Source organism: Panthera onca, chromosome X, assembly GCF_046562875.1.
Source record: "Panthera onca isolate mPanOnc1 chromosome X, mPanOnc1 haplotype 2, whole genome shotgun sequence".
Taxonomy (NCBI): Eukaryota; Metazoa; Chordata; class Mammalia; order Carnivora; family Felidae; genus Panthera; species Panthera onca.
In genome coordinates, this window is record NC_138357.1 from 114,021,518 (window position 1) to 114,036,488 (window position 14,971).

The 14,971-nt window shown below is 44.3% G+C and overlaps 1 protein-coding gene across 10 annotated transcripts in view; it reads left to right on the forward strand.

Moving 5' to 3' along the window:
* Positions 1 to 14,971, forward strand: part of SH3KBP1 (SH3 domain containing kinase binding protein 1) — a 332,387-nt gene that overhangs the window by 192,706 nt on the left and 124,710 nt on the right. For 6 of the 10 annotated variants that reach the window (XM_081793831.1, XM_081793833.1, XM_081793830.1 and 3 more), the window contains 2 exons: positions 1,303 to 1,377; positions 4,974 to 5,179. The exons of 1 other annotated variant lie outside the window; for it this stretch is intronic. In XM_081793831.1, coding sequence (XP_081649957.1) covers positions 1,303 to 1,377; positions 4,974 to 5,179 — 281 coding nt within the window. The remainder of the gene's footprint in view (positions 1 to 1,302; positions 1,378 to 4,973; positions 5,180 to 14,971) is intronic. 3 more of the 10 variants (XM_081793834.1, XM_081793832.1, XM_081793836.1) reach the window with 2 other exon arrangements.

The following is a 14,971-nucleotide window of genomic DNA, read 5'->3' on the forward strand; positions in this document are numbered from 1 at the left end:
CACGGAAATGGGACATACCCGAGGGCATTTCAGTCGCTGATCTGATCACTCACAGTTCTCTTCATGTATCAGGGGCGACGCGGCCCAGAAGCTGACTTGGTGGTTCCTTATTGGGGTTTTCCATTTTCCTAAAGAATGTTCTAAGAAGTGAGACAAGTCACTCCCTCCCTCTCAGTTCCTCTCTCTGTAAACATAGCCTGCCTTTCCCTCCTTCAGGCTGATTATGAGTGAGCTGTATGACTGGGCTCCAGTTGGATATTTAGCTTGTAAGCCATAAGAGAACCTATTCGTTGGATAATTTAAAGTGATGCATATATTAATTGAGTTTGCCTTTAGCAAACCATTTCACCTGCCGATGGTATTCTCTGGAAGGTGTGTGTGTATGTGTGTATGTGTGTGTGTGTATATACACTCAAACTAGGGCAGTGTGTGTGTGTATTTTCTGTACTTATTCATGATTCCAGAGAGATTTGGGCTTTAGCTGTGTGTCTAGTCCTATGCTATCGATAACCTTTACTCGTAACAACAACAAAAAAGAGATAATTTGACATTTGACAGCGAGTGAGTCCTACGTCCTCATGCTTCAGTACAGTCTCATGACTGATATGGCAAAAGGTCAATCAAGGTGTTCCAAGAAAAATAGGGTTTTCTGGTGTTCTCAGTGCTAAGCAGAAAACCCCTAACGTCTACATGGAGGCCACGATTGGTTCTAAACATCTTTGGTGAAAACCCTCCTCTAGCACTTTAGTACCTTTGCTTGCTGTAAGGTACTAAGCATAAAATCTTTAAAGAGAACTCTGTGCTTTTTTTTTAGAATCTTGGGGTCACGGATATCAGTTTGTATCATACAGGGCTCTAGGGGTAGAAGGTAAAAGACAATGGGCCTAAATTTGTATTATGTGTGGGCCATACTCTCCAAAGAGGAGTTTGCATTGTACAGCTGAGTTCGTTAAGGAATATGATGAATTGGATTTCCTCTGGTTAATTGAGGTTTTCCCGTTCTTGCGTTAAAATGTGGAAATGGCTTCCAGTTTAAATTGGGCATAATCTCCATGCCAGTCATTTGCAGAGGCAAGCCCCGATTCCGGGTGCTCATGGCGTGGGGACTTTGGGCTCATTCTGTAAAATTTCGTAAATTCTGCCTAATGGTCTCTAATTAATTTGCTGATAAAACTCTTACAGCGGATTCACTGAAAGCAAGTTCAGTTAAAGACTCTCCCTCTTCCTTCTTTTGCCATCATTTGCTCCCCCTTCCCCCCCTCTTGTTTTTCTCTCCCCTTCTCTTCTCTCATTCACTGTCAGGAAAGACTACCTTTGAAGGGACAATTCTGTACCGAGCTGCACCGGGCAAGACGGAGGGCCACAGACGCTATTACAGTGAGTGACCTTAATGAACAGCAGGAGGCAATTGTAAAGTTAAGATCCGGGTAGTCGTGGTTCTTGACGCGGCCGCACTTTCCTGAGCTGCTCATGCTTCTGCCAAGTGTCCGTGTGAATTTCTGATCCAAGGACATGGACTTATCTGCCTGAATAAGTGCTGTCTCCTTGGTGTGTGCTACAGGAGCATTCTCATCACCAGCCCTGGCGCTTTCTTGTTTGCTTTGTGCCTCTGCCATGTGTGTAACATGCGTGCATGAACCATGCGTGCAGAGAAGAGACCAGTAGCATTTGTCATGGCATACATACTTGTACCAGTATCTCTGGGCCTCTGAGCCGGTGTATGATGGCTTCCCCTGGAGCTGTCATCCTCTCGTGGTTACTGCTTTTCCTGAGTGGGCCATTGGAAACCAATAAACCATTTCTTCATTGTGTTGTTCAAAGAAATGAGAATTTGACATGACGGTCCATGCCGGAAGTGGTGTTCCGCCTTGCTCACAGCCAGTCACCACACGACAGACTTCCTTTGGCAGGACCAACGTATAGCCTTTTGTGTTGTGAAATAAAGCTGCCAAAAGTTGAGGGGAAGGAGGTGAACGAGATTAACGAGTCAATTTCGTGAAGCCTTTAGAACAGTTCCTGCCACTGAACAGCACTGTACATGTGCGTTTTAAATTTAAACAAAAATGACTCACAGGTCTGAACTGATCCGTGCATGAATATTAAGGTAAATTACATGAAAGTGTAATTTATTAAGTCATCTGGCCCGCCACATGGCAAAGAAAATACATAGGGTGTGTCTGTACACATACGCGCACGTACCTACGTACACACCAGTGATGCAAGAGAAGGTTCGCATGTGAGTGCCAGAACCGTGCTTCTCAGACTGTCTGTGGTGAAGTTATTTTTATTTCCATCCCCCCGGGGACAGATACCTGGTCTTGGCGAACATGAGTTTACTGTGCATGCAGTGTGCCATCTGCACCTCACCGCGGGCGTTTGACCAGGATCGGTCTATTCCCTGGTCACCCAGACCAGCCCACTGGCCACATGTCTGAAGGCATACTGGTGCACTCTGCTATAAGCGTTTCTGAACATGCGCAGTGCCTGTGCTGATCTCACTGTGCAACAGCAACGACCCCTTCGTGAACTGTCCCCGGCCCCCAGCCCCCAGCCCCCAGCCCCCAGCCCACACTCTGGGCTGTCCTGCCTGTGGGTGTCGCCTGGCATTCTGAGCATGAATCTGGCATACTTCACGGGATAGCGTGCGTGATGAGCACCAGTAGGTAAAAGATACGGCACCAAACTGACATAAAAACGAAAAGTCACCTTTCTTTCCCTCCAAAAGGAAGGAGCTAGATTCTGAGTTATTTCACCAACCCAGATATTCAGCTATGTAATTTACCTACTTAAAAGTGACAGAAGCAGGCTGCCAGAATGTCTGGAAGACAAATCTGCCGTGTGTTTCCTTCCTGGTCCGTACTTACGTGGTTGAGTGACGGCGCCACCTCTCCCTGTGTAACGCGAAGAGCATTTCTCACCGTGATTAATATAAAGTCATTAAGATGAGCCCGGGAGGCAGCAAATCCATGAAACCAGAAGCTCAGGGAAATCCAAATGGCAGCGGTCGCAGATATTATGGTTCTACTTCATGAGGAATGATAGAAGACTCCTTCAGATTCCTCCCTCTGAAGAACTCACACAGCCTTGCCCTAAACCATTTGCTCTGCTGCTGGTGCTGCTGGTGCTGCTGGTGCTGCTGGTGGGGAGGGCAGGATGGTGATGATTTCTTGCCACTAACTGTTTCTTTATTCCACCCTCAAATGGTTCCTTCCAACCCAGAAAGGAATATACAAGCCATTTATCACATAGAAAGAATCCATACGGCAAAATGAGAACATGTTAAAGGGGGAATGACACAATATTTAGACTCCAAATTGTATCTCCAGCAGGGATATTTCCAAAAACAATGAACAGATAAACACATGAACGGGTAGCTAATCCAGAGGGGTTGTCCATGTTTGCACACTCAGCTCCGGTCCTAGAAATTGTGGCTGACCCCACTGCTGTAGGCCGCTTCTCAGCGCTCTGCCCTCCGCTTTTGCTCACAGATGCTATTCTTGAGTTAATTCAAATGTACGCCAAGGATCGTCCTCCTCCCCCCCCCCCCTTCCTTTTTGGCTTATAAGTAACCATTTTATTAAAAACAGCAGCAGCAACAAACACAGCCATTGTTTTAATTTTAAGGATTTGATTTTGAAACTTGTTAGCAATTTATAATGACCTTTCTATATTTTATCTGTTTTCATTTAACAGTTTCTTCCTGCACTGAGACTTACTTATTTGAATGACTTCGACATTTTTTAACTCTTTATGTGAGCGATTATTCGGTGTCTTGTTCTTACGTACTAGGAGGCCACCTTCCCTACAGAAAGATAACGCACGATCGGTTAATACGGAACAAAGTTTGATGATGTGCTTTCATCAAGGGCATTGTTGTCATCAGGGCACATGTAGTCAATGTTCAGGAACTATTCTCCACAGCTAGAGGTTTTAGAGACCAATTGAATGGCAGACTAGTATCCCATAAAATATCCTTTGAATCCCGCCCTTTGATGGCATGACTGGTGTACTGACTTTCAAAGTAAGAATGTACACTCAGAAATTAAGTAGGAAACAAATAGGCTCTTCCTTTTAGGAGCATGATTGTGGGCAGAGCCTGGGGAAAAAAGAATCTGGGAGGTAAGTGTTCACGTTGTCTTGCTGATAACTATTTGATGACTTCCGACACTTGCCGCAAGAGGTCAAAGGAAGGGTGTCGTGTCCCCAACGTCCTTCTTTAGCAAGGGATTCAGTTTTGGGAAGATGGTGGGTGGTATTAAAGGAGGGAAGAAGAGAAGTAGGCTTGGGGGCTTCTGGCCTCCAGGAGGGCAGCTTCCTTTCCCTCTTTAACAAACACAGTCATCTCGCCAGTGAAAGCGTCTCAATGTCAAGTTTGGTTTAATGCTTTCCTAGAGAATCATGCCTGCGTGCATTTATTCCTTGTGAAACCATCCAAAGAGATTTAATTCTTTGGCAGTCATAATTTTGTGTGGTTTCTTTAATTGCTAATTTGTTTAAATGGCTTTTAGCTTTACAGTTTCCCTTCAGGAAATGTTACTTTCATTGCTAATTGCTAATTGCCATGAGTCATAGAGATTGGAGGTACAGTATGTGGTACTGACTGGGTGGGGAGGCGAGGACAGGGTGGGGAGGGTTGTTATTGCACAGACTGTGGCAAAACAAATTTGTATTAGAATCAGGTTCCGGCTGAAGAGAGGTGAAATATCACGCTTACAAAGAGATCTGCTTTAAAATTAGATTTTTTTTAAAGAATTTTGATTCACTTCTTAAAATTAAAGGCTGGGGGTGGGGAGATTGAACAAAACTCAGAGCCACCCAAATGCAACGTATTCGACACGCTAAATGAAAAGTCCCAGTGCAGGTTATCCTGTGCCCAGAAACACTTTCAGAGGTGGCTCCTGGCTGGCTGTGAGGTGCTTCACAGCTATGGCTGATTTCTGAGCTCTTTCTCTCCCCGTCCCCACTCTTGACAGGTTTAAGGGAAACCACAGGCTCCGAGAGTGATGGGGGTGACTCGAGCAGTACCAAATCCGAAGGTGCCAACGGGACAGTCGCAACCGCAGCAATCCAGCCGAAGAAAGTTAAGGGAGTGGGCTTTGGAGATATATTCAAAGACAAACCAATAAAACTAAGACCAAGGTCGATTGAAGTAGAGAATGACTTTCTACCGGTGGAGAAGGTATGTTCGACGGTTTTTGCTTTATTTCAACATAGTGCAGAGTACCCAAAAGTCCGTTGTAGGGCTTGGCATCTGAGACTCCTTACGCCTCTTTTGGGGGTGTCGGCGTCCTCACGTGCGGGCTGTTCGCCTTCTCCCCTTTGAGGTGCTCCCTCCGTGTGGGAACTGCTTTCCTGGAAGGGCTCACGCTCCAGTTTGTGGCTTCTTTTCTTACTGATCTCTCAATGGAATGTGTCTCTGTATGACTTTTCAAATGGACCTACGCTTCTCGGTTCCCCGCCCCCCTCCCCCCACCCACGAAAAGCCCCTCATGCCTGGACCCGGCTCATCTTTCGCTTCTCCTCGTCCTCGTCTCCAGGGTGTTGGTTGTGCCTGCGAGTGTTGGTTGACTGGTTCTGCGGTAGAGGAAAGGGTTGTGCGCTTTTCCTCTAGGAGTTAGGTGGGAATGATTTCAGACTGCCGAAAGGAAGCCTCCTGTGTGTGTGTATGATGGAGACGGGCCATGCTGAGACTCCCTGGATGGTTACCATCAGGAAGCTGGCTGTTTTCTTCCACCTCTGGTTCTGGGTTGGCGAGAGGCAGGCGGTGTCCTGCTGCCGAGTACACGGTTGCCACAGCAACACACCCAGAGCCCTCGCACTTGTGGCTGTCGGTGATGTCTACTGTGGTACGCTTCCGAGCACCATAGCTTTACTTAGAATTTGATAAATTCTGTGCAATTTTCCAGATCGTAATAAGCTACACTCGTGCTGTGCTTAAGGAATGTTGGTGAATTCGACTTAGTGCTGAATCTTTTGCTTTGATGTTCGTGCCAGGAGGCTTGGGGGATGGGACATTGGCAGCATCTCTAATGCAGGTTTATCAGTGGCTTTAAAATGGTTTCCATTTTTCGGGTGAAATGAATTTTTCAAAGTTGCCATCATCTTCCACAGCTGTGGAACTTCCACCCACCTCTTGCCCCCAGCAACCTTGCCCGGTGTCATGCATTAGGAACAATCTGGAAAGGAAACTTTTGGACACTTCGTTCTCTTGAGGGTGAAAAAAAGGCAGAAAGATTTAGACATGAAAGACTGTTCCACGTGCACTTCTTTCACTGCGGCTTATCGGAGCCAGCCTTGTTTCTTTCAGTAAGCAATATACGATGTGTCTCAAGATCTGAAAACTGTCTAGATGCTATACCAGCTTGCGAGCTCATTTCTCTTTCACATGATCACTCTCAGACTCCTGTAAGTATTTACAAAAGAGCAAGTCCCCATCTTGGGAAGAAACGATGGATGTAGTTTTCCTTCATTTTACTCCAGTGGTTGAAATGAACATGACCGTTGACTTGGTCAGCAAACACTTAATGCCTTTTGTTTGCTTTATGATTCGTGGTCTTATTCTCCTCTGTGTAGAAGGACAGTGTGTGTGTGTGTGTGTGTGTGTGTGTGTGTGTGTGTGTGTGTGAGACTTTTATTAATGCTATGAATATTTGTTCTGACCACAGTAGTAAATTGGGTCATTAGCAGTAGCAGTCTCGGCATCCCAGATAATAACCCCAAGTTTGTACCTCAGCACACTTTTCCTCTGGACCCCAGGGCCATACGCCCAGCTGCCGAATTGCACATCTCCACGTGAAGACCTTAAATTCTTACCAGCTTGTCCAACCCTGAACTCCTCATCATCCCCCTCAAACCACTCTGCCCACAGCCTTCCCCGTCTCGGGGAAGGGCGTCCTACTTCCCCTCCTACAGGTCGGGACGAAAGCCTTAGGGTTATCCCTGACTTCCTTCCTTCTCTCATAACCCGCATCCGATCCATCAGGAGACTCCATCAGCTCTGCCTCCTGTGAATGTTGAACACCCACCACGACTCATCACCTCATCGCCTCCGTGGCGCCCCTGCTCTCTCATCATCACCCAGTGGCCTCCTAATAGGGCTTTCTGCTTCTCCCCTTCCCCTACAGTCTAGTCTCAACAGTGAAGTGAGGGTGATCCTTTGAAATCCCAAGTCTGATCGTGCCACTCCTCTGCTTGCACCCCTGGAGAGGCTCCCCAGAGGACCAAAGTGAAAGGCCTCCCCAGGGCCCCCAGGCTGAAGTGACTCGACTCTGTTACCACTTGGACTTTCTCCCTCGCCTTCTCCCCTCACTCCCTCTGTCCCGGCCCTTTGCTTTTCCTTAAGCCTACCAAACACTTTCCCCCTTGGGGACCTTTACCGCAGTGGTTTCTCGTGGCTAGACACCCTGTATCCACCCGCTCACTTGCCCGCATGCCTCTTCCCCGGCTGCTTTGCTCGGACTTCACCTTCTCAATGAGCCGTGCCCTGGCCCACTCGTCCCGAGACCCGTCCCCTTAGCTCACCCTGCTTAACTTGTGCTGCATTTTTTTGTTTTTCACAGCATGCAGCCCTTTCTAAGATGGGATTTATTTTTTATTATGTTTGTTATTTACTTTGTTCACCAATATGTGCTATGTGTTTAGAACACCGTGTGGCACCTGGTAGGTTAGGTGTGTTCAGTAAGTAATAGGTGCATGAATAATATTAAAACTGTATTAACGTGGCACTCTGGAGATTACAGACCTCTATAATATGACGGAACTGGGTGGGATTAGGTAATAGGTATATAGTTGAAAGTATGGTGGTCTTTTGGTTCACTGCGGTTTTGTGAAGCAGAGATTTATTGTATTGGCCTTGGTGACATGACATGTTAACATCATCAGAGTAATATATATACGTGTGTGCATGTGTATGCATCTTGATTCATGATCTGTTTGCAGAAGGAAACCATGTGCTGGCAGCAGTCTTAACCTGCTTCTCATTGCGGAGCCCCTGGGGAAAACATAAACTTCCCAGCTTGCTTTACTGGCTGTGGACAATTTTTTACAGCATCTAAAAGGACTCAAAACTATCTCCACCCACTGTTGTTGGCACTATGGATAGCTGCATAGATTTATGGATCCATTATTTTATTGCACAACCCGGCATGAGGGCTGGTGAGTGCAATAATGTTTTACTAGTGCGCAGCCTGGTTCTCGTCACTTTTGAGATGGTTTTGTGTCCAAGATTTATATTTGAGGAAGTTTCCTTGGAGAATTGAGCTCACTATTTTGATTTTGCAGAAGCACAGACTGAATCTCATGTGACAGCATTTGTTAGGTGAGATCCAAGCGGGTCTTCCACATGGGCTGGGGCAGTTGGCTTTCTTAGATGGCTGGTTTGATAAGTTGGATGAAGGAAAAAAGGAATTTTGTAATTTTTAACAACTGCAAGTATATTATATTGTCCCTTTAGGTTGTGAAGTTTTGAGATCCACTTTTCTCAGTTGCTAGAAAATTTTGTGCTTATTTTAGCTATGCTCTAATCCATATCAGCCTAACCAGAGTGACCAAAGGCTGATAATTATACAGCAGGAGAGGTATTACGTAACATTCCCCACCCCAACAATAGGAAAATAGTACTCTCGCTTCTCAGTTGATCGAGCTATAAGGAAGGACCCCGTTTCTGAGTCCTTTCAATACTACCGGTTGGATATGCCTGTGAATGATTTGTTTAATGCACCATTTAACTGAAGTATTTACAGATGAAGTTACTTAATGTCTGAGATTTTGCTTCCAGCAATTTGGAAGATGGAAGCGTGGGTAGGGCACAAAGGAAACGAGACTGGTCATGAGTTGATAACTGTTGAAACTAGGTGGTGAATACATGGTGGGTCAGTAGCCTATAGTCTATTTTTATATATGTTGTAAATTTCCCTTGATAGAAAGTTAAAGAAAAAAAAGAAGAACCTTGGGAAAAATATGTAACATTTAAACTAAGCTCAGAGGTAAGTATGTGTTGTATTAAAATAATGGAAAATATGGTGTGGCCAAAGATGAACCAAGTTAAATATCAGAAGATTAGAAGAGCATGGTACCATTGTCCTAGCCAATTGACCCTGACAAAATCACTTAACCTCAACTGGGCCATATGTAAAATGGAAATACTCTGTACACCTGTCCTACCTCTTACGCCTTTACAAAATGTTATATAACAGAAAATACTTTGAAATTATAAACGTAATTCGTTTCAACTAGTATTTATTGAGTACTCACTATATGTTCAGCACTGGGGTAACAGGACCAGGTCACTGCCCTCGTGGAGCTGCAGAAAAATAAACAAGCAATAACAATACAGGTGTGGAGAATGCCACAGGTTGAGAGCAAGGTGCATGGCCGGAAGTGGTGAGTTGTGAGGGAGGCTGGAGAGTGAGTGTTCATGTACAAGTGTACCTCCTTCATACAGGAAATAATGTTTAGACTTCCTATAGGACGTGATGTCTATAGGCTTACAGGAAGTGATGTTTAGGCTGAGAACCATGGTGTCCCGTTGACATTCATGAAGCCAAAGAGTATAGAGTTGTTAAGGTGAGAAAAACAACATGTATTAATGCCTGAAAGGGAAATTGAGATAGCACAGAACACATGTTGAGGCTTCAGCAGGAAGTGGGGAGAGATGAAAATAAAAAGGAACAGGGCCCAGGTCAGGAAGGGCCTGGTGACTTGTTAAGTAGTTTAGACGTGATCTTAAAGGCAATGAGGAGCATTAATAGGGAGCTATTTTCAGCAGGAGAGTGACATGATTGGGTAGGTGATTTAGAGAAAGTATTCCAATTTGCAATGGGAGGAGTGGATTACAGAAGATAGGGTAACTAAAATTCAGAAAAGAGGTTAACAGAAACTTATTTTGACTTTCTCAATAACCCCCCGCCCCCATCTAGGTTCTAAACCAGTTAATGAATAAGATGAGTCCGTGGATGGAGAATCAACATAATATTTTTGCTCCTTTTTCAGTATGGGTATCCCTTTCATCCAGCAGTGTTTATTGAAAAGATTGTCCTTTCTGCACTGCACAGCCGTTATCACCTTTGTCATAATTGAAGTGTCTGTGTATGTTTGAGTTCATCTCTGAACTCTGTGTTCTGTTGGTCTATATTTGTCCCTGCACTCATTCTATACTACTTCAATTACTGTGGTTGTAGAGTCATTCTTGATATCTGGCAGTATAAGCCCTCAATCTTTGTTCATCTTCTTCGAGGTTTCCTGGACTATTCTTGGCCCCTTGTATTTTCATATAAATTTTAGAGTTAGCTTGTCATCACCCCACCACCACTACCACCAAAAACAAAACAAAACAAAACACCAAAAAAACAAAACCCTTTTCGGAACTTTGATTAAGATTGCATTGACTCTATATATACTTTTGGGGGAGAATTGATACCTTCCCAATCCATGAATATGGTATATTTCTCTATTGATATAGATCTTATTTCTTTTTGTGAAAATTCCTCAAAGCTGTACACTTAAGATTTGTGCACCTTTCTCTACCTATGTTATATAGCAGTGTTGTTATTGATGAAGGCAAAGTTGAAGGACATAGATGAAGGTGAGAGCCAAATGGGCCTGCCAGTTGATCCCCAGAATTAGACAGACCCACCCACCCAGTATCAGCAACACTGAACTAAAGCCAGACCCATGTGAGATAGAAGGGCCTGCCCCTTGGGGAAGAGCAGAGGCCAACTTCAAAGAGGAGGAAAGAGAAGAGTTGAGCTGAATGCGCCCAATTAATTTTTCTGAAATTTACCTATCAGAGAAGGCATTTCATTCTCCCCTGAGAGAGTGAATAAGGGAGCAGGGAGTTCTAGGAGTGTCCAGTTGTGTCCATCAAGTGTCCATTTGGGCTCCATTTTACATGACAGGAAACATCAAGATAAGGGAAATAGTTTTTCTAACAGCTTTGAAGTGTTGTCATGGATGCTTTGGGGAAATACTTTGAAGGTAGAATGAAGAAATTTGATAGTATGTGGAGGATAAAGGAAAGGGAAGACTTGAAAACGATGTCTTGGGCAACTGGCTTAAGCAGCCAGGTGGACGGTAGTATCATTCCCTGGCTAGAGCCCACTAGAGAAGAAAGATATTTGGGGAGGAGAGAGGATTTTTGAGGTACTTGTGGGACCATCAGGTGGAGGCATCCAGCTGTTGGATAAATAAGTGGTGATCACAAGAGAACTGTAGATGTAGGTTTGGAAGTCATCAGCCTGGATATTGGGTTGGAAAACTGTCAGCAAGAAGGTATCCCAGACAGACCCTTATTCTCATGAATATGACTGGTACCTTCTATCCTCCACCTGTGGACCCAAGAGGGAATTTCCTCATCAGGCTGCTTCCTTGTGACCCCAGCCTGGCCCCAGTCTTTTTCTAAACTCCTTCCCTTTTCATGAGTCATTCAGGTGATCACATCTGCCCAAACACTTAAGGAATGGCAGGTATTACACATAGGTGGGTAAATTACCGATATTCAAGGGAGTCCCCAGGACCTAACCTGATATGCCTTTATGTAGAATAATCTTGGCTTTTTGGTGCCAGCTCATTCCATGTCCAGGCTCTTTACATTGGTTGTTTACTGGATTCCCTACAAAGAAATTCTCCAAGAAGCTCCTCTTCCATGGTCTGTCTTAGCTGATGGCCATTCGTGACTTCTGATATCTCTCTCTTGCAATGATCCTGTGTTCTTTCTACATTTGCTACTGTATCCCACAACCCAACATTGTGTTTGTGACAGTCTCTTTTCAGCTCTAATCATCTTGGATCTCATTTGTCACCCAAATTCATGCCTTTATGATATCAACATTGTAAGTTTCACTTGTAACAGAGTGAGAATTAAAATTGTATATAAATGAGCTACTAATCATTTTTTTTTAATCAGCCAAATCGCAGTAAGAGAAATTTTACTCTTTTTGTACATAGGCAGTCTTTTTATCCATTTAGCAAAAATTCATCAAGCTGTATGCTTAAGTAAAATTAAAACATGTAAACATCTAAAGTGATGATCTTAGTTCCTTAAAAATGAGAGATTTATGTCTCTAATCATTTGAAGACTAGAACTAAGCTCTGGGGATCTCCAGAAGTTAACGATACCTTCTTTGATTAATGAAACACAACTGGGTTTCAAACCCTTGTTGTGATTACCTGAGACTTAAAGTATTGGATGGCTCTCATTTTTGCAGAAAGATAAGATTATGTGACGTCTCTTGAGTGGTTGGAAAATCCATGATTTTTAATGAGTAGATGGCATTAAGGTGCCCACTATTTGCCTGGGTGAATGGTCTGGGATTTTCAGACTTCGTTTTATGTATTATCTTTCCCCAGTGTGTCTCTGTTAGGTTTCCTTATTTAGGAGAAGTAAGGGGGGGGTGGGTGTTGGTAGGGAAAGGGAACCAGAAACAGTATTACCGGATTACTCGTTGACATGTTTGGTGTTGTTTACTGTTTCATATGTGCTTGACATACACTTTCTAAAACATGCAGCATAGTAGTATTTTCTAAGAAATGTTCAATTACAGCCAGATCATCACCAAGAATCACATTCCCAGAAGGCATTAAATTTGTGTTTTTAGGCATACAGTGGTTATTAAGCATGCAGGCAGGATTTTCTGGGTTCACATCCCAACTCTGACTCTTCCTGGGACAGATTACTTAAGCACTCACTGCTTTAGATTCCTCATCTGTAAAATGAGAATACCAACAGGACGTGCTCCATATGGTTGTCGTGAGGATTAAGTAACACAAAAAATGGGTAGAAAAAGTGCCTGGCATTTAATCATCACTTGATTAACGTTCGTAGTTATTATTTCTGCCCTTCTGGTTATTAGAACAGAAGGGATGCCTGTAAATAGCAGTGCAGCTTCCAGGATCATTTCTTTAAGTTTTTACTATGGAAAATTTCAAACTCAGACAAGTAGAATTGAATTTCACTATATCTGGATAGCTGTTTGTTTGACATCACCAAACCTTAAATATTAGCCATTAGAAAGTAAGTACGGAAGGAAGGAAGGAAGGAAGGAAGGAAGGAAGGAAGGAAGGAAAGAAGGAAGGAAAGAAGGAAGGAAAGAAGGAAGGAAGGAAGGAAGGAAGGAAAGAAGGAAGGAAGGAAGGAAGGAAGGAAGGAAGGCAGGAAGGCAGGCAGGCGGAGCCATGATTTTGGACCTTGCCTGTGTTAGTCACCAACATATTTATGATTCCTTGAAAATCATTGTTAAACTATACTTGGCCCTCAGTAAATATTTGTGGACTGGATACATGAATATAATGGTTTGTCCTGACCCAGTTGAAATTATGAAGGAAGACTCATTCTGCTTGTGGTCTGGCTACAGGCTCATTCTTTCATTTGTTTATTAATTGGCTCATTCATTCACTTACTGAAGCTTTATTGAATGCCTTTTATGGATCAGCAGTGGCAGCTCTAGAAATTGCTAGGTAAATGAGCTCAGGAGTGGCAATCCATTTGTAAAGGAATCGGCTAGGAGGCACGTCTGGATTCCGTATTAGCATGATACATGCAGATTTTTTTACCGGCAGGATATTCATTTGGGGTGAGGTGGATCTGGTGTAGTTAATTGGAATGGAGTTAACACCTCCTCCGCTGCATCATGCCTTGCATCAACTGCCACGTACAGGCCTCTCATTCAGTGCTTTGGAGTACGTGTACGTGGGAAAAAGTAGATATGGACAAAAGTCATTATGATGCAAGGGAAGAGGACTAGCAAAGGTATGTCCAAAGCATCAGAGAGAACAGGGGAAGGAGCTACTACTTCTGCTGGAGGTTCAGAAGGAAGGGATGGGGTACCGGAGAGATCTTTTTAAGCAAAGTGGTATTTCAGCAAAGTATTAAAAGATAAATGGGGTTTCATGGTCCTGGCACCGTGTGCATGGACAAGGAGAGAGCATGGTTATGCAGAAGGGCTGGATTTGGCTGGAATACAGGGGATGTGGTAGTGGCGGTGGAGGAGGACGTAGGGGGTTGGAGGGGACGTGGGCTCTTCCCCTCGGGTTCTGCCAGCGGCTCCACGCGCGCTGTACTTCTTCTGGGTGAGCTGGCCGGTCGGTGGGGGAGTTCCGTTGGGGCGTGGCGTGATCAGAGTGGCACTTGAGAGATGTGGGGAGGTGCCGAGCAGTGCGGACTGGAGATGGGGAGGAGGTAGCTGGGAGAGGTGCCAGCCCCAGGGCTCGGCGGTTGATGACTAATTGGCCAGGCACCAGGAGCTTCTAGTAGCTCTTGGAAAGGGGCAGATGGGCCCACCTCATGCACACTCTTAGAGTTAGGCCGCTGTAGCCTGGGTTGGCAGCAGAACTGACAGAAGAGCCAAGTTTCCTTTCAAAGAAAACTCTTTTGTGTATTGTGGAAAGTGAAAGGCCAGGACTCAGCATTCAGCTATTTCTGTTAAGAGATAGGCTAAGGATACAGAGATAATAATAAGTGAAGCCTGGGAGGCATTGTTGAAGACATTTATGTACAGATATTCACGAGTATAATCATGTATCTCTATAAATCACAGGTACACATTTATTTAGGTATACATAGTCATGCAGGAAGCTCATCTTCCTAATTCGTTTTTAATAAAGTTTAACTTTTAGAATAGTTTTAGATTTATCGAAAAGTTGTAAAGATAATAGAGAGAGCTCCCACCTACCCCACACCCAGATTCCTCTCTTGTTGACATCTCACATTAATATGGTACGTTTGTCACAATTAGTGAACCAATATTGATACATGACTATTAACTGAGGTCCATCCTTTTTTCAGATTTCCTTAGGTTTTACCTGATGTCCTTTCTCTGTTCCAGGGTCCCACCCAGGACACCCCATTACATTACATCTCCTTAGGCTCCTCTTGGCTCTGACAGGTGCTCAGGCTTGCCATGTTTTCGATAACGGTGGCAATTTTGAGAAGTTTTGCAGAATGTCCTTAAATTAGGGGCGCCTGGGTGGCTCAGTC